We start from the raw sequence: 21,764 nt of genomic DNA, 5'->3' as shown, positions 1-21,764 counted from the left end.
CTGTTCATGAAATCAATTTTAAATAACTACTCAAATGGTAGTGTCGCAAGCATGTATTAGCAACTCTCCCGGAACAAGCATAGTCTATATTGATGCACGGGCTTCAGAACTAATCATAATTTCCAAGACCGTTGAGGTCTTGCGAACTAAGGCTTCGATGGGTAGCCTAAAGAACCATCATTCATATGGCTCTGGTTTCAGTGATTCCCAGTTTGAGACTGCTTGCGTAGGGGCGGAGCAAATATGCAGGGAGATTTAATAGTAAGTGCAATATGGCACAAAAGAGCTCTTGGCATCATCAATGAAGGTTTTTTTTGCATGCATTGAATTGTTTGCAAAAATAGGCACTCATGCAACCATACAGCCTGTCAGACGATTCAACCACATCAAAATTGCAGATTTGTAGGAAATTGATGTCATCTTTATATATTTTGCTGGCACCCACTAGTTCCTGTAGCTCACAGCAAGGACTTCTTCGAACAGGACAATTAATCAATACATCCTTGTCAAAAGACTTTGGAGAGCAAATGCCCAAAAAATGAATACTATCAAATTGTTATAGTGGTAGTGCAACACCCCACTTGAGATGAGAGCTCGTTTTTGTCAAGGTATTTGTAGCCATAACATCAAATCCTTTCTGAAGCATAAATTGCAATTTTACATCCGGCTTGTATAGCCGACTTGAGACCCGAATAAAACGGGGCTTTTAGAGCATCGTGATCGATCCCAATGTCATGATGCTCCATCTCTTCATCGCGAAACTGTTTTATAACATCTAAAAGTTCTTTGTGCTCCTCGGCGTTATCTGTATCCTGCAATAGTTCACGTAACTGATTGTTGTAATGCTCGGTGATCGTTTCTTCGACTGCAACAGTACAGGCCATTGCGGCTTCCTTTCCCATTAGAGCTGTCCCTGCGCCAAGCACCCAGCCGGCTACGTTCCATATGGGGGTTAAAACGGTCGGGCGCACCCTATGCTTCGGTATGAGTTCGTTGAATTTTGCTAGGTGTTTTTTTTCTTGATCGTACATCTCTTCGATGATCGGCCCAACATCGCTCTTGCCTAATACTGCAAGCTGTCCGGCGTATATACGATTGGCGCCTAGTTCGCCAGCATGGTCCACCCGTATAATGCGATCATACATTGTCGTTATTTCGGCTTTATTATTTTTCGCATGATAACACGATGTCGAAAGTCCGCTAGTATTGGAGAAAGGCATACACGGCAGTTTCCGTCGAACAGCCGTGTGAAAAATACTCCGAGACCACATACTTTGAATTCTCGTACAATTCACAGATCTGGAACTGATCTATTTACTCACAGAACAACAATTCGTGACGGTTAGATTGCTACCAGACCCTGAAACAAATAGGACCCATCAAGCACGGAGACATTGAATTATAATATGTGATTGCCACAAAACTGATGACTGGATGATTGTTTAGAAAAATGAACAGATTGCTACCAATGTAGATTGAAAATCCTTCTAATACCATGAAAAGCAGCATATTAGAATAACTAATAGTTTGGTCATTCGCACGCAAACCATTTATGATTATAAATTTTTTGACGATGAGCAAGACAAAAAAAGCTCTTGAAATTGTGGGATTGTGAATGACCAAACGACTTTTCATAGTTATTTTCAGAATTTGATTTGATTTTCAGAGTAGAAATTTCAAATAAGCAAACTTTGCGCGGAAATGAAGAATACAGTAATAAACGCAGAAGGAAGGCTGCACAAAATTAATCACTCATTTGCCACAGTTGAAAGATTTCGACGCAAGCACAATTCCAATGTTTTCAAAGAACTGGCATGCTACCACAGCAATTATGCTGACAGCTGGCGAACAGACTTGGCAGTGATGGAAAAGGGAGTGTTTAGTAATTTAGTATTACTGATTTTTGGATATTTATATTATTTAGTAGTATTTAAAAGTTGCACCGTTATAATTACGAAATGGAATGGGAACATCACACAGTCAGTTGATTTGTGAAGGACAGGGTTGAATAAAATTCCAAGTAGATTACCGCAACGGCCACAAATGCAGATATCATAGGTCCACACCATACGAGAAGCGGAGATCGATGAAAATCAATAACTGACTCTTAAATTATATTTTGAGGAAGCAAGATGAAATGAACACACACAGAATGCGATCAAGTTCTATCAATTTTCATTGTCCTCACATGAAGAAAATACATCACTATCCACATTTGAACCCAAGGCACAATAATATCAGTGCGGAAGACAAATTTGCAAACCTCAAAAATAGGGATAACTGGAAGGTATCGCAACACAGAAAACAACATGTTTCAAGGACAGGTTTGACGTCTGTAGCTGAACTTAACTTGTGTATTGCAATTAATCTTAATCACGACCATAATTGCGTCGTCAACAATAACACATCTAACGTCAGTCACAACTACGTTGTGTCCATCGCGACTTCTGGATTAACGACTTTCTGATATACCGGACCTTCTCTCACGTAAGTTTTGAATTTCACGTAATTTTGATTCCCAAAAATATGAATGCAATATTGCGATTCGGCGAGACTTTCAACGGCTTCGTACCGCGCGTCTTTACTCTCCTTATTGGTGTCAGCCGACCGGTCGAGGATGAATTCCACAAAAGTAGGAAATTCGACCAAAGCCTCCAAGCCCCAAGTAAACGCGGACAGGGTCTTCACCAGATGAAACCCGGCGCACTTCACGCTGGTGAAAGGCTGTCGGCATAACGATAAGATCGTGTCCACTGGTTCCGACGAGATGCATTGAAACCATTGCAAGGATAAATTCACTAAATCCTCGGTTTGGGACGCGACGTCAACGTGCAATAGCTGACACATTGCATTTATCGAAATGAGTCTTAAATCGGTTCCTTCCGCTTGAATCAACGACCCGATTTCGTTCAGTGCTTTTGTTACTTTTACCCCTTCCTTTGCAAGGACGTGTTTCCCTTCGACGGTTTGCCCCACAAAACCCAGCGTTTCAATACCGATTTTCTTCCTGACGGCATCAGAATCGTTAATAAGTCCAAATATAGTGTCCACGAATCGCGGAAATAAATTGATGACACTTTGAGGGCCGTCTTTGAAACACATCTTTCCGAAGAATTTCACGACTTCCGGCATGTAAAGCTCCGACAGTGGATCTGACGATGCGTTTGTTATCAATGAAATAAGTCTATCTACGACACCTTTGGATTTCAAATAGTCCAAACTATGCGAATTCAACGCCATCTCCGATAAAGTCGCAATGCAAACAACGCGTATCAACGCATCATCGCCCATCAACTCGGCAATGAGTTTATCGATTAAATTTGACGAATCACAAATCGTTAAATGTTCTGGAGATGCGGCTTGCACTTTGATTATGATATCATACACTCGGTATCGGACATTATCATCTTTCTTCATGACATTAACAAAATTATTTAGTAGTTCTCCTCGTAGCATGACTTTCGCCGCTTCCAAAGAATAGGAGCCAAATTCAGTCAAAAAATCGGCTGCGGACAACGCGATTGACATATCTTTATCACCGACAAGTTGGACGATTCCGCCAATCACATTTTTCGCTTCGCACAATGCGGCATTTCCTACCTCCGTGACGGAGCATTCTTTAAATTCTTGCAGACACAAGCTTCTCACGTCGTTATTACTGTGTCCTAATGCGTCTATCAAGCATTGAGAGAGAACTTCAAATTTGGACCCTACATCAAAGATGGGTAATAGCAGCTTCAAAATGAAGACAACAGTGGATATTTGCTCCTCGTTGTCTGTTTGCAAGCACGGGAACAGTAAAGCCGTGTCTTGAACGGACACAAGCTGAGAGAGTACAGCCGGGGTGACATTCACGAGGTAAGCTTTTCCGTCTAATAGAGCTGGGAGCCGATCTCGGTCATCCGCAAGTCTCGCAAACAAAGTTCTGACAGTATCCATATCTACCAAAGGCCTACAGAACTTAACTGCCACTACAGATTTAAAATACAATTTTTAAATGACATCCGATAATTTGTTGAGAAATTCACCATTTACACGAAAAAAATCTTGCGTCATAACACCCGCAAATTTTAAAATGGTTAGCATTTTAGAATTCTTGATATTTGAAACAAAATTCCCACTGCTACAGCAGAATCTATAGCCTATACATTACACAGGTTCAACCGTATAGACAGTAAATCAAACACAGGTAACAGAGGGCTATCGACACATTTTGCCAAGATAATTTACCAATATATATCACCAAGATAACTGTTTCACAACCCTTGTATGTAGAGGCATTCAAGCTATTCTATTTTAGTCCATGAAGACAATTTGGAAATTTACCGCATCAAAAATCTAGGATCATAGAATTCATAGCCTATTCTAGTAATGTAGTGTAGTACAACAACAGATATGTTAACTATCATATAAATACAAGAAATCCAAATTCAATATTGGTAAGATTTACAAAGTGGTAAGTATAACCAGTGCACGAATTGAAAAGATTTAATATCTCCATTGAAATCCTTGCATTGACTGAATCGGATCGTTTTGCAAAGTGCTGACATGAAGAAGATTTCTTTGCAATTTCACTCGCTTGGCCTTTTCCACACATTCAACCATGTCAGCCATCTCTTTTTGACATAGGTGACCTTTTATGCCGAAAGATGTATCCGAGTTGTGAAGTCGGCAGGCTTCTATGGCGAATTGTTCAATATCGCATCTGGCCGTGTTTTTACCAGGCCTCCGCACTTCATCTTCGACCAATGACAATTTCGGGTAGTCATAGACCCCTAATTTGCCTGAGTTATGGAATAATTCCGTAAATGAGAATTTTTTGCCGTCACCCATGGCTAAAATAGCTTCCACAGCACCCAATTTCACAGCTTACGAATCACAGCAACTAACTCTGTACAGCAAATCTGCAATGTGACCAGCCGAGGTCAGGAGGAGGGTTGGTTCGATTATGTTCACAATAAGAGCAATTCTGTTCACAATAAGAGCAGTCTCATGTTCACAATAAGAGCAGTCATGTTCACAATAAGAGCAGTCTCATGTTCACAATAAGAGCAGTCGTTGTATTCACAATAACATCAGTCGCAGCACCACCATATCCCCCGGACACGATGTCCGAGTGGCAACATAGTCCGAACACAACCCAGACATGATATCCGAACACCTCCAGACACGATGTCCGAGTGTCAACGCAGTCCGAACACACCGCAGACACGATGTCCGAACGCCCCCCCAAACACACCCCAGACATGATGTCCGAACACCCCCCAGACATCCTCCATACTCCATACACGATGTCCGAACTCACCACGCCCCAGACATGATGTCCGAGTGTCAACGAAGTCCGATCACACCCCAGACACGATGTCCGAACCCCCCCAGACACGCCCCAGACATGATGTCCGAACACGATTTCCGATTGGCAACGCAGTGCGGACACACCTCAGTCATGATATCCAAACACCCCCAGACATGATGTCCATAGTGTCAATGCAGTCCGAAGATACCCCAGACATGATAATACAATAAGAACAGCCATGTTCACAATAACGACAGTCTCATGTTCACAATAAGAGCAGTCATGTTCACAATAAGAACAGTCTCATGTTCACAATAAGAGCAGTCATGTTCACAATAAGAACAGTCTCATGTTCACAATAAGAGCAGTCATGTTCACAATAAGAACAGTCTCATGTTCACAATAAGAGCAGTCATGTTCACAATAAGAACAGTCTCATGTTCACAATATGAGCAGTCATGTTCACAATAGGAACAGTCTCAGGTTCACAATAAGAGCAGTCATGTTCACAATAAGAACAGTCTTATGTTCATAATAAGAACAGTCATGTTCACAATAGTATTCACAATACACATACCAGACATGGTGTGTCCGAATAAGACACGATGTCCGAGAGTCAACGCTGTCCGAAACTCCGAACACACCCAGACATGATGACCAAAAACTGACAAATTTTTACATGAAAAAAACTATATTTTAACGAAATCTGGCACGATGAGGAATTCCGGAGGTTACATCACGCATCATGGTAGAAATAATTCAAAATTTTCGTAGTGCAACGCAGTGTTGGGATCAAGTCACTACCTTCGAGTCACGAGTCATTTCGAGTTATTGCACATTTAGACTCATCGAGTCAAGTCAATCTATTTTCGAAGGTGACTTGACTCGAGTCAAGTCAAGGCACTCGATTTTCGAATTCAATTTCAATAAGATAAGAGGTTTGGTTTAGGTAAGAATAGAGAACAGAAATAGACATTTTGCTACTATAAATTACTTCACAATACTAGTTTACTACAGCGTAAGCTGCAAGCTTCGATCACTTCATTTGCGGTTGATTTATTTGTGAGAGAACAATGGAGGCTCAGTAAAACGCACGCTATCATTGAATGATTGGTCGCTCTCACGGGTGACACCATCGTTTCGCGAACAATTCGACCATATGCAAGATACAGAGATTTTTATCGACATCGATTTATGACTTGAAATTTACTCGTGAATTTTGCTTCGAGTCACGAGTCAATCCACATTTCTGATACGCCGAGTCAAGTCAAGTCAAGTCATTTTAAGCAAAGTATGACTCTAGTCAAGTCAAGTCATACGAAAAAGGTGACTCGAGTCAACCCAGCAGGTGCAGCGAGGGATACGTTCCTACATTCTCGGGTAGAAAATTCTGTCCTTACTAAGTAGCTTATGAAGAATGGAGACAGAACGTTCAACAGCAGCAGTTGTTGACGGAAGGCACTGAAGTTGTGCGTATACACTGCTGGTGACAAACTGTGTTGCTTCGTTCTGGCAATTGAGTCTACATCACAATTTTTCCTCACGCGCTTCTTGATATGAGAACCACGCAATATGCCGACGCAGTCTTGCTTAAGTTGGGATATTGCGGTAGGCCTACGTTGAGCATAACATCATGTCAACCAATTTTGTTGTTTATGACTTGCAGACAATATGGGCCGTCTACAACGGCAAGCCTATTAAGTAGGGTACAAGCTGTAAAATGTCAAATGATAAGTTCACAGACAGTACAAAATCTACGACAAACGAAATGCAGGTTGCAAAACTGAACAATTTTGACATTTTTTGACGTAACGCTACAAAAAAATCTAAACTACACTATACTATCTTATATTTACTTCTCATTGAGTGTGCATGCCTCGTCTTTACATCGCCCAGGCCAAAGGTGGGTGCGTGATTCCTTAGACTCCTCCAAGTAGCTTCGACACCTATCTTTTCATTGTATCGCATTTTGTGGTGTATCGAACTGATAGAAATTGCTAACAAACCAATGATGATGATGAGCAACTGTAAGGGCATGTTTTATTATTGGATAATTATTGATGCATATTGTATCACCTTGATATTGTTTCTCGTTGTCATTTTACGCAACAAAGCCAAATTTCACACTACTTTGCGATTTAAAGGGGTTCTGGTGATCTGACATATTTATTTTTAAATATTCGGAATCGGTGCGACAATAGCGATCGATAAATTCCAGTCATTATAAATTCTCAGCAGATTATGATGAATTGCGCAATGACAGGTGAGACTGGACCCGTCTGTGCCTCGTCTGTGCCTCCCTTCTCTATTAGCGCTTTAGTTCAGTGGTTCTTAACCGGATGTAATGACCCCCAAAGGGGTAATTTGCCAGTTTTTAGGGGGTAATTCAATGTTGACGTTTTTTTATATAGTTATAAAGGTGCACTGAAGTATTTTCAAAAGTAAATATGAATGTAGGCTAACATATATTTTTGCGAAATTGTATATATTTCGTTTCACTTAAAAACACACCATCCCTACTGTGATATCATGGTAACCATTAGTGATTATGAATAACAGAGCCGAATGTAGTTTAGTATAGTGCTAGGCAAGTCCCATTTATTTTGCAGTAGTGCGGATCATATATTGCGTTGCGCATGCTGGCAAATTGAAAGACAACAAGGGGCGTCTAAGTTTGGCTTTAGAGCTATAGTGCAGTGAAAATATCGTAAAAATATAGTTGTTAGTATTGAAACGTGTAGTGGTATAGTGCTAGTCTGTAAAATTAAGCCTGAAATCATCAAAATGCCGCGAGGGTTCGCGTTCAAAATGAATAACCAATCTTCGTCATGATGGCATGGAGCTTTGTAATTGAATTTCCTTCAACTTATTGCTGTGAACTGTGAAGTAAGAATTTCTGCAATCGTATCTATCAAAACGAAATAGGTTTTCGATTGATAATTCCATGAGATGCTGTCTATGATTCTACACTTTGTATAGATTTGACCGCTGGACAACACGAAAACAGCATCAGCCTTCCCATTGACTTGATCTTTTTAACATAGGCATTTTAGTGTACAATATGACTTCATCTCTGTGCTGTTTTACAATTAATTAGGTTCAAGCTGTAATTTGTGGGTAAGATAATCATACTGACCGATTCAGTCATGAATTCTAGAATTTTCCCGCGCTCCGCGCGCTTAGGCGACAAAAGCTGATTCACTAAACAAACTCTCAACGAATATGATAAATAGCGGTTAACAGGCTATCGCCAGAGGGGGGTCTAGGGGGCGAAGCCCCCCAGAAGTTTGGTCTATAACCCTATGGGGGGCCCACGACCAAAGTTTTTTTGGGGGGGCTGACGAAGTGCTGTTACGGCCCTGACACCATGAATACCACAAAACAAACAAACAAACCGGGGTGGTATGTCACGAGATTTTATGACATCAGTGAATCGACTGCTACTGATTTGTCAATCAGTGTTTTAACACAATCGTCTAAAACATTTGACTTTTGATTCACTGCTTGCCGCCACTATAGCAACATAACTAATATGTTTCGTATATCAACCCACCGCCACCATGCACTCAATAAATGAACAGAATAATTAAGTAGGGAGGATACGAACCCTTGAGAAGTTCTGGTTCATGTGAACGCGAGCTCGAAGAAACGGTGAATTCCTCGTCTGAGGTTTTCTGGGCTCCTCATCCCCCGACGACAAAAAAGACCAGAAACAGACAAGATGATGGTACTCGAAAGAAAAAATGCGAATGGAAAGAGCAAGAAGGATCGTCTCTAAAAGGACCACAAAATGAGGAAAAATGGGACATCGTGCATTTGGTCGAAGTGGAAGCCATATTAAAAGACCGCAACTAGTCGTTTCGACATCCTCCTGTCTGGTCATTACAACCAATTGTGTATTGTGTATTGCATTGTGTATTGTGTGGGTCTTGACAGGATGAAAATATAAACTGAAGATAACAATCTATCTATACTCATAGTGATACTGTTAAATAGGGTACAAGTAATCTGGGAAGCAACCTGCCCCTCAGTAACATGGCCAAATTAAAATAAACTTTTAAAATTTCTGTTATAGAGTGAAACAGTTATTCCGAGTCATATGAATGAAAGAGGTCGGATTACAGAATTACCGTAAACGAATAAATCCCAAGGGTTGCAGCAGGTAGAGATGATTGAAAATGAACAGTCGAAATTTCAGAAATTATGCTGTGCATACTCGAGTCAACTTTTTGCGATGACTTGACTTAATTGACTAGAGTTACTTTGCAAAAATGACTTAACTTGACTCTGTGTCTCAAAATGTAAATTGACTCGTGACTCAAAGCTAATTTTTTTGAGTCAACTTCGAGTCATCAATCTATCGGTCTCGACTTGGTCGCTGTACCTGTACGTACTTTACGTACGTACATCGTGTTTGGGGGTGTTCGGGCATCGTGTCAGGAGTGTGTTCGGACTGCGTTGACACTCGGACATCGTGTCTGGGGGTGTTCGGACATCATGTCTGGGTTGTGTTCGGACTATGTTGCCACTCGGACATCGTGTCCGGGGGATATAGTGGTGCTGCGACTGATGTTATTGTGAATACAACGACTGCTCTTATTGTGAACATGAGACTGCTCTTATTGTGAACATGAGACTGCTCTTATTGTGAACATGAGACTGTTCTTATTGTGAACATGACTGCTCTTATTGTGAACATGAGACTGTTCTTATTGTGAACATGACTGCTCTTATTGTGAACATGAGACTGTTCTTATTGTGAACATGACTGCTCTTATTGTGAACATGAGACTGTTCTTATTGTGAACATGGCTGTTCTTATAGTATTATCATGTCTGGGGTGTCTTCGGACTGCATTGACACTCTGGACATCATGTCTGGGGGTGTTTGGATATCATGACTGAGGTGTGTCCGCACTGCGTTGCCAATCGGAAATCGTGTTCCGACATCATGCCCCGGCTTGTGTTCAAATATCAAGTCTAGGGTGTGTTCATAAAATCATGTTTGGGGTGTCTTCGGACGGCGTTGACACTCGGACATCACGTCTGGGGCGTGGCGAGTTCGGACATCGTGTCTGGAGGATGTCTGGGGGTATTCGGTCATCATGTCTGGGGTGTGTCTGGGGAAGGGGCGTTCGGACATCGTGTCTGGGGTGTGTTCGGACTGCGTGTACACTCGGGCATCGTGTCTGGGGGGGGGGGGTTCGGACATCGTGTCTGGGGTGTGTTCGGACTGCGTGTACACTCGGGCATCGTGTCTGGGGGGGGGGTTCGGACATCGTGTCTGGGGTGTGTTCGGACTGCGTTGACACTCGGACATCATGTCTGGGGCGTGGTGAGTTCGGACATCGTGTATGGAGGATGTCTGGGGGGTGTTCGGACATCATGTCTGGGGGAGGGGGGGCGTTCGGGCATCATGTCTGGGTTGTGTTCGGACTCTGTTGCCACTCGGACATCGTGTCCGGGGGATATGGTGGTGCTGCGACTGATGCTATTGTGAATACAACGACTGCTCTTATTGTGAACATGAGACTGCTCTTATTGTGAACATGACTGCTCTTATTGTGAACATGAGACTGCTCTTATTGTGAACAGAATTGCTCTTATTGTGAACATAATCGAACCAACCCTGTAGGAGGTCAGAGCACCGTGACTTCAGCAGAGAATGTCTGCATCATGTTTTCGAAGGCAATGAGTCATGGTCCTCACAATGCTTCAGCGGTCCTAGAATAAATTTTCATCCCGGATTATATAACGAAATATTCATTCGAAACATTTGACCGACTGATTTTGATTAGAAAAATAATTCAATATGAATTGGATTTTCAACTCTAAAACCACACAGGAGGAAATAGTGATTGTATTATCATTCAATGAAACGTTAGCGCTAACAAATAAATTTCATGAATTCTATCATGATAATAATAACGATAATATCAAGAAGTTGAGAAGTTGTTTATTTTGTCCGATCGGATTTATTTCGCCAACCGAAACATGCCGCTTCTTTTAAAATTACTTGTCAATTTATGTAGCTTCTCTGTGCATGTGCAGTTCTCTTATGCACAATTGCACATCTTTTATTTATATTTTCAATGGTTCACGACCTGACATATCGATCTCGCCTTCCGTCACTCGCCACCTGATTTTATCGCTTGTCATTTTACAATATCATCTTTTACTTTCATATTCAGTGTGCATGCCTAGGCCCGGCCCAGCACAGCACAGCATCTCTTTGTTGGACGCTGGGAGATGCGAAGCCCTAGCGGTACAACCATTACTGTCCAATCACTCCTACTACCCAGGACGAGTATGGCCGCCATGCCTTCATAGCCCGACCGGGATCTGCGGCCGCATCTATGGGGGGCCAGTATCCCGGGGCACAAGTATGGCGGCGAGAAGGGTAAGTGGCCGCAGACGCCCCCTTCTCAAAGCCTACTTGCGCCGACCGTTTGCACCTAACTGTAAGTGAAACAGAAAGGAAAAAAAGCAAACGAAGAAGCAATTAACAGGAAGGGTGCTTTCGTGTCCCATGACACAAAAGGACCCTATTACCACGCTTGTGAACCAGTGCTGCGGTGAAATTCCGCAGTGCTGACACAAGCGTTCACGGGGGGAGGTTTACTGCGGTTCCTCCAGACCCCTAAAAAAATGGGTGTCTGATCTCACTCCTAGTCGTTTCTGCATCTTCCTGTCTTTCATTGTATTGCAGTCTTGTGATGTTTTGATGTGATGAGATTTTATGAGTGAACTTGAAGATGACTCTTTGATCGAAAAAGTACAAGTAGATCTAACTCCTTCATAGCTTTTCATTGTATCGCAATCTTATACTGTTTTGGCTGCTGACAATAAATGGTGTCTGGTAATAAATGATGATGCTTGATCATCATCATCATTGGTTTTATTAGCAATTTTCTCAGTTCAATACACCACAAAAACGCGATACAATGAGAAGATAGGAAGGTGTCGAAGCGACCTGGAGTAGTCTATGGAATCGGGCACCCATCTTGGCCTCCCTAGACGATGTAAAGAGGAGGCATGCACACTGAATGAAAAGTAAAGAAGATAGTATAGAAAACAGCAAGCGACAAAAATGGGGTGGCATGTCATGAAAGGCGAGATCGATAGGTCAGTCATGGTCCGGTTATCTTGAGGATGCACTAGTATTCATTTATAGTAGTAATTGCTTGTATTTCGACTTGAATGTGGGCATGCTCGTCGACTGTCGGATAGCCGGCGTTTAGATTTGAGAAAAAACTGTTATGAAACTGAACTGAGATAATTCAAGCCCTATATTCCATTTCGCAATGCGGTATTATATCGGGTTATGCGTTGATTTCTAGTTATAGTTACTGTAAACCTGCATCAACCATATTACTTCTCAGCGGATAAGGCTTCTAGTTTTTCGATTTCGACCAGACCACCCTAACTCATGCCAGTGTTGGGATCAAGTCACTACCTTCGAGTCACGAGTCATATCGAGTCCTTGCACATTTTGACTCGAGCCAAGTCAAGTCAATCGACTTTCGAAGGTGACTCGAGTCAAGTCAAGTCACTCGTTTTTTGGAGGCGACTCGAGTCAAGTCGAGTCAATTCAAGTCAAGTCACGAGTCAAGCCACAATTCAAGTCAAATTGAATTTTCGAAGTATGAGGATGATTCAAAGTCATTACATTTTGCTAGCTGTGTGAATGACAGATTGATTGGTGATATCTTGAATCAATTACCGAGGATTAGGTTAAATATACGTGGAAAAAGGCGTTATATCGCTCACGCACGCTTAGAGCTGCTAATAAAATACGTGAGCCAAAATAGAGGATCGAATACGAAGAAGATGAAGTTGGAACAAATTGATATGGTACAATACACTATACCCATCCAGGGCCATCCACACATCCGTGAGATTATAAACGCATAAACTATATTCGTTCGATTCAAATCATACAAGAGGGTTGGCTAAGTTGGGAACTTCGCGATGTAAGCACTAAGCCGTCTAACAAACAGAGATACGTTGCTATTAGATTATTCTACAGCTAGTACATAAACGTAAGCTGTGATCATTTCGTTTTCGGTCAATTTATTTGTGATGTAACAATGGAGGATCAGTGAAAAGTACAATCAGTGAATGACTGATTGCTCTCACAAGTCACACCGGCGTACCGCGAACAATCCGAATATAAAAAAGATGCAGCGATTTAATCGACATCGTTTACTAGATGACTTGAAATTGACTCGTAAAATTTGCTCCGAGTCACGAGTCAATCCAAATTTCTGAAGCGACGAGTCAAGTGAAGTCAAGTCATTTTTGCAAAGTGACTCGAGTCAAGTCAAGTCATGCGAAAACGGTGACTCGAGTCTGACTCGAGTCATCCCAACACTGACTCATACTTCATTGTATTTTCATATGGGCATTGACACTATGACACGTCGTCTGAATATTTCTAATTCTTTCCCGGGAAGCACATCCCGTTTGATTTTGCTACTAAACTTCGACAGATACAATTACTATTGCAGGTCAAAGCAATGTGACTCAAGTCTACATGTCCAGTCCATGCCTTTTCATAGTATGTATTAATTAGTAGTGAGCTAATAATCATCATGAAGGAAGCCTTCAATCTTCTTTGGTAACATTGTACAAAGCAGTCGCGATATTGACAATTATGGGTGGGACGAAGGCAGATTCACAATATTTCTGGCATGCAGCAATAACAATAGGTTCGGCACTGTGTGTAGTGTATTTCAAAATTGTAATAACCCCTTCATGGCACTCATAAATACAAATTCAAATGCAATCTCATATGGCTCGAAACAAATAATCTCTTTCGGCGATGGTTTGACGAGCAGAATTATCTCCACGCTTCCACTGCAATATTACGGCTGGAATACGAATTTCATGATGTTAATAATATTCTGGGATGTGTCTATAAAAAGGTAGCTTCTAACCTGTATTGTGGGAATGTATCACGATACCGGCTGCTGTTAATGCAAAACACAAGATGAATTTTACGATACAACACAGCAGTCCTATTATGAAAAGAGCCTACACCACTACAACTATGAACGACAATATCTGGAGATCTGACAAATGTGGACCAGTCTAAATAGTCTGCATGACGAAACAAAATATAGGTAACCGAACAGATGGAATTGCTGAACTACAATGCAGTAGAAATCTGAAATACACAGGTACTGAAAGGAATTGAAGTATATATGCATGCCTACTCTCAAACAGAGTAATTTTCAAATTGCTTGTGTTCCATACTGCAAATAAATGTATTAAAAGATCCATAAGTGACATTATGCCAAACCAATATTTACATCAATATAATATGAATCGCAACTTACTACACATTTGCTGGAATTGGCCTCTCTGCATACTCATCCAGTCTTGGCTCTTGAGTCAAAGTATACTAGACACAACAAAACTGCATATCTTCAACATATTTCTATGCGTAGCTACAATTGCCACTCACCCTCCATGACTGTGTGACGCGCGGTTTCAAATATCTCACCGCATATCCACTGAATCGAAAATCTGTTGAAGATAGTAAGGTTGGTGATCAAAATATCAGTCGCAAGGTACTGATAGGTAGAGCTCGATCTTACGCTTTGGATCATATTCGGGTAACTTGAATTCTCCCGTCGATGAGATGAATTTCGACCAGTCTTGTTTCGCTGAACTGTAAAATAGTTTGGGATTATCCTCATATTCAGCTAAGAGCGCATCTGCGATTTTGTGGCCGTGAGTACTTTTAAACAATATGAAAGTTGTTGTTTATTAAACGAAAAACTAGGTGTTTATCACCTGTTGGTCTTTTGAACCGCAGTTAAATATTACGTATAAACAATACAAGAAATTGAACCACAAACAGCACTCACACAGTTTATGGATTTCAGTAACTTTTACAAAGCTCTCAGTCTTACCTTAACACGTAAGAATTGTGGTCTGGTTGAGAATGCGTGACTCCAGCCGGATAATTTGGAATTGTGTGCGATAGTGAGCGTCCAGTCTCTGTAACACGCTGAAAATACAATACAGTTAATTGATTCCATTTTACAGAGCGCCATAAAAACCTAACCGATCCTGAATATGGCTTCTTTGAGGCAGTGAAGTATCCCGTGCTAGCATCTTCAAAGTTCCCTGATAATATATGTACAAATGCAATTCTATGAGATGGAATATTTTGCTTCTACTAGTTTGGTATACTTGGACCACATGAAGTAGTCGTTCTGCAGTGTTCGTCTGGTAGTTTTTGGCTCACTGTGTCCATGTCCATTCTTCTCAGACTAGGCAGCTTTGGGTGGTATATGCCTTCCTATTATAAAGATTACAGAACATTCAACTTCATCATTCAACTAACGGAATGTGAAAAGACTTAAGCCAAGGCCATTGTCACAATTGATGTGGGATTCATATGGAGCAATTCGTATGCATGTAAAGTCAGATACAGTCCAAGCATGGAACTAATAGTACACATAAGTGTCAAAGAAAAAATGCATAAACAACGTAATGCAGATACAATATCTAACGGATAACATGCCAATAGGTTTACAAATTACCTTTACTGCTGCAAGCATCACCCGTTGAAATGGAGGGTAATTATAATGAGCATGGTATTGCAGCTGGGAATTAGGATGATCTTTCGGAGTGTTCATGACTAGTTACAAATCTGACTACCTCCTCAAAAGTACTACCCTCTAGAACGTTAAATTCATTATATATCGGATGGACTTTTGATGTACACTCCTGATTATGGTCCACGTACAAAAAGACGTGCGAAATGCTAATGGTAATCGTTATAAAAGTAGAGCTAATTCATATAGACACTGCAATATTCATTGCTTGGAACGCATATCGTTAAAGAACGATATTATTTTCATCGGCCCTGAATAGTAGCAAATACTGGAACGTGCCAGCCCCGGTCACGAACTTTCCTTTGTCGGGGAACAAATGATATATGCAGCCGGAGTCACGTTTCCATACCAACATATGTTGACTGAACCATGACCACTGACCAGGCGAACGTGTATTCATTGAGTTCGTTTTTATGCAGCTGCGCCGCACGCACAAACCACATCCAATTATATCCGACTATAGGCTAAAACAAAAATGATATAAAAATATACATTGGCTAGAATGAGTAAGAATGAATGAGTTAGAAGTCTGGCATTGTATGCTATCAACTACTGCGCTGTACTGTGGTATGTAACTTGACACTGCAACTCTGGCGAGTGTGTGTTCCATGTGTATTATAGTGAGGAGTGTTGTGGTTTTTTTGGTGAAGTTCATGTCCGAAAAGGCTGATTCACAACGATAAGTTGAACCAAACACGCTTGGGACCTACATAGCTTCTGCGTATACACCATCCGTGTCAACAAAGCACCAAAAGTGTGCTGCAGCCCGGTGGGCTATGAGGTGGAGGTCATTTTGCAGTGTTACAATTTCAATATCCAACTGTTCATCATCAAGACATGATAAATTTCATTATACCGGACAGCAGCACCGATTACAGAAAGTTAGAAACATGGTACTAAACTGAGTTGAGTGTAAGAGGAACAATAGCTGTGTCGAAAGATGCAATACGTAATGGGCATACAGATATCGAAAATGTGCTAGTACTTCACGGCTATCTGCTACCGACTAGTAATGTTGTTTACTACTTTAACATCATCCTAGACCAGGGGTGGCCTAGGGACCAGGGACCTAGGGACCAGGGGAGCTCTAATTCTAATTCAAAAAAGAAATTCAGAAAAGCTGGATATTTTCTAGTTGTCCAATGTCCAAGTCTGATTGGCTGGTGTATTTTGATGAAAGTCGACTTTTGTATTGTTATGCTATAATGCTGTGCTAGCATTTTATTCTACAAGTACGATATACGATTGTTGATATACAATATTCTTTCCAATTCTCAACCATAGTTGTTTGTTTGTCTTATTCATGGTGTTTGTCGACTACAATGGTCATTTACACCAGGTCGATTGTCTTTATTTTGATTCCGTATCTGCCGACGTGTAGTAGGCCTATAGCCCACTTCTAGACTTTTTACGACACCGCTTCTGCGGTTGGTATACAATGTTCTTTCCAATCCCCCGACGAGTGTCAGCCGAAAATATCCAGGTTCATTTCAATATGAATTGAAGTTCTGTACCTCCAAGCTCTGCGCCAAGTGTTTCACATTTTTCGCAGTCTTAATAACTGTGTGTCGACACGACATTCATCTCTCGTCAACTGCAGTGTGTACCTGTAAGTCGTACATGCGTGATGTGTGGGCGAATTTTTGCGCAATGTGTTTCAGATTACCTCGAGGTTTACAAGATTCATTATCCGTCTATTATACGGGGCGTCGTGGTGGCACAAAAGTCATGCTGAGCTCGGCTCCTTCAGAAAAATAAATGCTTTTACCGAGTTGTGTTTTCAATTTATCCGCAGTTGGATGGTTGAAATAATTTATTGTCAGAGCCTTACAATCACAACAGCGTTTTTGAATAATATTCGCTCATGACTTGTACAATGAAGCATACGCACTATGGATTATAAGCTAAAGCAAAGAAATAAGAGCACTATTCAAGTGCGCTTCACAGAATTACGCACGTATAGTCGTTTTGAAAACGATTCAATAGTTAGCAAAACAAATCACTCTTCAGAGATGGAACCGAGTGTGTGTGCGAAGGGCTACACATCAATGTATGCTATGTAGTCATGATTGAGTGAGAATCCACGGACGGAGAAGGTGTGGTGCTTCTTGGCTGAGTGAAAGCCTATTGTTAATAGCTACTTCACTGAAGTGAAGTTTTAAAGGAAAGCCTCGAGTGATGCCATCGCAAAGCAAAATTGATTTCAAAAGAGTTGAGCTTGTCCAAAGAAAACTCTTTGGTGCACTTACAGTTGTTTGCGCGGTGCCGTTTGACCAGAGCTGTAAATAGTACAGTATATGAGGATATTCAAACAGCGTGATGAGAATATTATAATAGAATACATAATATTTCAGCATATAGCTTCCATGTAAATTGGCGTAGAGCGTAAGCGATAATTAAGTGTTAACATGAACGACGGAATTATGAGGCCTTTTCATGAAGACACATCTTCCTGTGAGGAAGACGAGATTGTTAACGTAACAGATCATGACGAAGAAATGGACAGTCCCGTTTCCGAATATACCAAAGAATCGGACAGCGATGCGTCTTCGCACGAGGTAGGATAGATGAAATACACACATATACATACATGTATTCACGTATAGATGTATGTAAAATGATGCAATATCAATTGTTGTGATTTTGGTCTGGATAAAAATCCGCATTTCTCTTCAGTCTTCTGGAAAAACTGGAAATGTGTATCATCGAAGGCCTAAACCGCCATATTCTTACATCGCACTTATCGCCATGGCTATACGTGATTCCCAGACAGGTGAGATTAACCTAATTCATTGTCGTTTAACGATGTCCTTGAAGACTTCTCTTTCTGCTCAAATCAATTTCGATCCTCTTGTATAGGCCTAAATATAGAGCTAATCTTCCACACAAAGGAAAATTTTGGATTTGTGCGAAGAGCTTATAACGCACACTGCCGAGTGCCCTGCGCATGCCCACTGTCATAAGCTAAGGATTTTACGCTTCTCGCAAACATGCCTATTGGCTATCTGTCTGCCGTGTGATATTTTAGGCATTGCGCATGAATTCAGGTTCGAAGCCATATGGTTATATTAATATTAGTATGATTTGTTGTGAAGTCGTTTTGTACTGAAGTCAGAGGTATAAACTAATATCTTTTGTTTGTGGTGAGAAAGTTGCCGTGGTTAAGGCATATAAGTTGAGTCGTCATTATGAGAAAACTGCTAGTGAAACACAGACATCGGGTGGGGCTTCGAGAGAGAGCTAATTTCGGACCCTAGGCCAACGATGCCCGACAGCGCAATGTAACGTAACTTTTGTCCTCGTGTTCGTAATTAACCAGGACGATTTGGAATCTAAAAATGGATTTGAAGTAATTTGAATGCTCTTTCCGATGATGTGTTCATAATCTGAATTGTAGGTCAGGTACACTCTTGAATCCGGCCTTGAATCTGAAATTTGTCGTACATTCGAATTGAGGCCAACAATGCCCGACAGCGCAACGTAACGTAAGTTAGGTCATCGTGTTCGTAATTAACCAGGACGATTTGGAATCTAAAAATCTATAGCACTGGATTATGGGCTATTATCGACCTATTACTTACCACCATTAAGACAATTTACAAATATTATATATATTACTTTCCGAATAAATATCCATAAATATTCAAGCCTATGCCAAATTTCTGGCATGAATATTTCATTGTGTGATGGACAAACCCTAACCCTGTGCAGTTTTCGGATCGAACGTATATGAAATGTTTATACAACATAGTGGAATATAGTTTACGTCAGAATGAATGTCGAATTGTCGATGCCATGAGTGTTCCTCAATGCTTATTATTCTTAAATAAACATATGGATTCTCAAAGCTAAACGTGTACAGAGAATACCTCGCTCTGCCAATTCCGCCCTCAAAGAATATGTACATAAAGTGGTGATAATGGAATTATATGAAAACCACTTATATTTAGACTAAGTTCCATTGAATCAAAGTAAACACAGAGAATTCTAAACACCAGACCTGTTCTTCCGGTGATAGATCACGGATATAAACATCGTGCCGCATCCAGAAAGCTGTCTCAATCGCCAATAATAACAAGACGCCTTCACACATTCTTTTAGGAAAATTGACTTTGGCCGAGATCAATGATTACTTGATGAAAAAGTTTCCGTTCTTCCGGGGCACGTACAAAGGATGGCGTAACTCAGTCCGGCACAACCTTTCGCTGAATGAATGCTTCAAAAAGATTCTGCGCGATCCCTCTCGACCTTGGGGAAAGGATAACTATTGGACAATAAATCCTACGAGCGAGTACACCTTCGCTGGAGGCGTGTTCCGTAGAAGAAGGAAACGCATCACGCGCCGGTCGTCAAAAGATACGAACAGTCCCAATCCGAGTGTTTCTCCGCCGCACTTCACTGCCGACTCAAGACTGTATTTCGTACAAAGCGAGCAAGACCGCGACTTGTCTATATGCTTACAGCGCGCCAACGAAAATCTTATGCCAAGGCCGCCGGTGTTTCATCTCGAAAAGGAAGAGAAATCACAGGGGAAAGGAGATTTTTCGAAAAACTTCATGATGGAACACATTCTCAATTCGAATACAAAAGAAACCCCATCTACAGTATCGGAGAGACGGCCGCTAATGCCGGTATCTTGTAATGCCAGCGGTATGACCCAGCCTCTTTACGTCAATCACCCAGTCAAGACGCAGGCGCCCACTTGCGCTGCGACGTATTCAACTCCTGCTTACTGGTACGTTTTGTCAAACGTCGGACCGGCCGCATTTTCACCGTATTGGAATCCGTTAGCCGACAAAAGGTGTCCTGAGTTTCGAGGATTTTACGGAACCAGAGCATTGCTTATATAAGTGTTACCATTCTCATCCGTGTATTACCGTTGAGTGCCATTAGCCGATGTATTTCGGGGTGTTTGTTTTGAATTTATATTAGTCTATCAATCATGAATACTTGAAACAAAACCACAGAGTCGATGTGCAACACTCACAAGTGGCTCTTCGAATTGTTACCCTGTCCATGTAGAAACTGAACGACATTGAAAACCTTTTTCCGGTGAGATATCGATTTGTATTTTCGGCGGACACGGCGTAACCTTGTTATGCGCGATGAATTGATTCAAAAAAACCCATCTTGTAAAATATACATATCGACTTCTATAAAATTCCCTTGCCGATACTCCACCGATTGTGTTCTGTACTAATCATTAGGTTCAATATATATTTGTGACACGGCGCGTTGAAAGAGCGCCAAGTATAGCAATGTTTGTAAATTTATAGTCAACAGAAAATCAGATGTTAGTATTGAATTATGCAATTATCCTGCCCTCAACGACGAAGGTCTCTATACCGATGGCCAAAAATTTTTCAGAGTGCGTTTCCTTTAGTATAGTAATAGGCTGACTACACAATTTCCCAAACAAAATCGTTTGGAAATTCTTTTAAAGGCTCTTACATGGTGAAGTAATGGTATATGTGTCTACCATTCGTGAAATTAACAAATAATGTCCTTCTCGCTAGCAATAGTAAGTCGACTCATCAGGCAATCTTCGTGTGTATGACAAGCGTATACAATGAATTACACAGATATAGCGATGATATTTTGACTAAGGCAGAATTCTGCCTCCATAGTTACCTAATATATTACGAGTAGAGATATCAACTCGACGTATAGGCCTACACTGTAGTCCGAACTGGATGCACCACAGATTAACGACGCCTTCTCATAGAGTATGGCTGAACTGCTTTTTCGTTACTTGAAATGCCCATATATATGCTTCCTCTTTTCGTCTATCATGAATTCTATTTTAGAGAAGCTGAGAATAAATTCGAAAAACAAGAA

General features: G+C 41.1%; 4 protein-coding genes across 4 annotated transcripts; 1 reads left to right on the top strand and 3 right to left on the bottom strand.

Moving 5' to 3' along the window:
• Positions 1–1,271, bottom strand: LOC145458046 (NADPH-dependent 3-demethoxyubiquinone 3-hydroxylase, mitochondrial-like). Its single transcript, XM_080336355.1, has one exon. The coding sequence runs from the start codon at positions 1,269–1,271 to the stop codon at positions 627–629; it is 645 nt and encodes a 214-aa protein (XP_080192481.1). The 3' UTR covers positions 1–626.
• LOC145458045 (26S proteasome non-ATPase regulatory subunit 5-like) lies at positions 1,141–4,923 on the bottom strand. The gene has a single exon (XM_080336354.1). The coding sequence runs from the start codon at positions 3,937–3,939 to the stop codon at positions 2,425–2,427; it is 1,515 nt and encodes a 504-aa protein (XP_080192480.1). The 5' UTR covers positions 3,940–4,923; the 3' UTR covers positions 1,141–2,424.
• Positions 4,924–14,007: 9,084 nt separating this feature from the next.
• Positions 14,008–16,072, bottom strand: LOC145457896 (sperm microtubule inner protein 8-like). Its single transcript, XM_080336189.1, has 9 exons — positions 15,852–16,072; positions 15,499–15,607; positions 15,371–15,432; positions 15,216–15,313; positions 14,898–14,971; positions 14,765–14,826; positions 14,637–14,701; positions 14,235–14,267; positions 14,008–14,168 (listed from the first exon to the last, which is right to left on the bottom strand). The coding sequence occupies exons 1-9, from the start codon at positions 15,945–15,947 to the stop codon at positions 14,138–14,140; spliced, it is 630 nt and encodes a 209-aa protein (XP_080192315.1). The 5' UTR covers positions 15,948–16,072; the 3' UTR covers positions 14,008–14,137.
• A 2,177-nt stretch (positions 16,073–18,249) lies between these two features.
• On the top strand, positions 18,250–21,764 carry LOC145457277 (uncharacterized). Its single transcript, XM_080335467.1, has 3 exons — positions 18,250–18,484; positions 18,603–18,699; positions 20,028–21,764. Exons 1-3 carry the CDS (start codon positions 18,335–18,337, stop codon positions 20,774–20,776), a joined length of 996 nt encoding a protein of 331 aa, XP_080191593.1. The 5' UTR covers positions 18,250–18,334; the 3' UTR covers positions 20,777–21,764.

The sequence above is a fragment of the Botryllus schlosseri genome, chromosome 15 (genome assembly GCF_051294905.1).
Source record: "Botryllus schlosseri isolate E-star chromosome 15, Bs_hap1, whole genome shotgun sequence".
In the NCBI taxonomy this organism is placed as follows: Eukaryota; Metazoa; Chordata; class Ascidiacea; order Stolidobranchia; family Styelidae; genus Botryllus; species Botryllus schlosseri.
The sequence above is the reverse complement of the archived record's forward strand: the minus strand, read 5'-3'. Positions and strand labels throughout refer to the sequence as shown.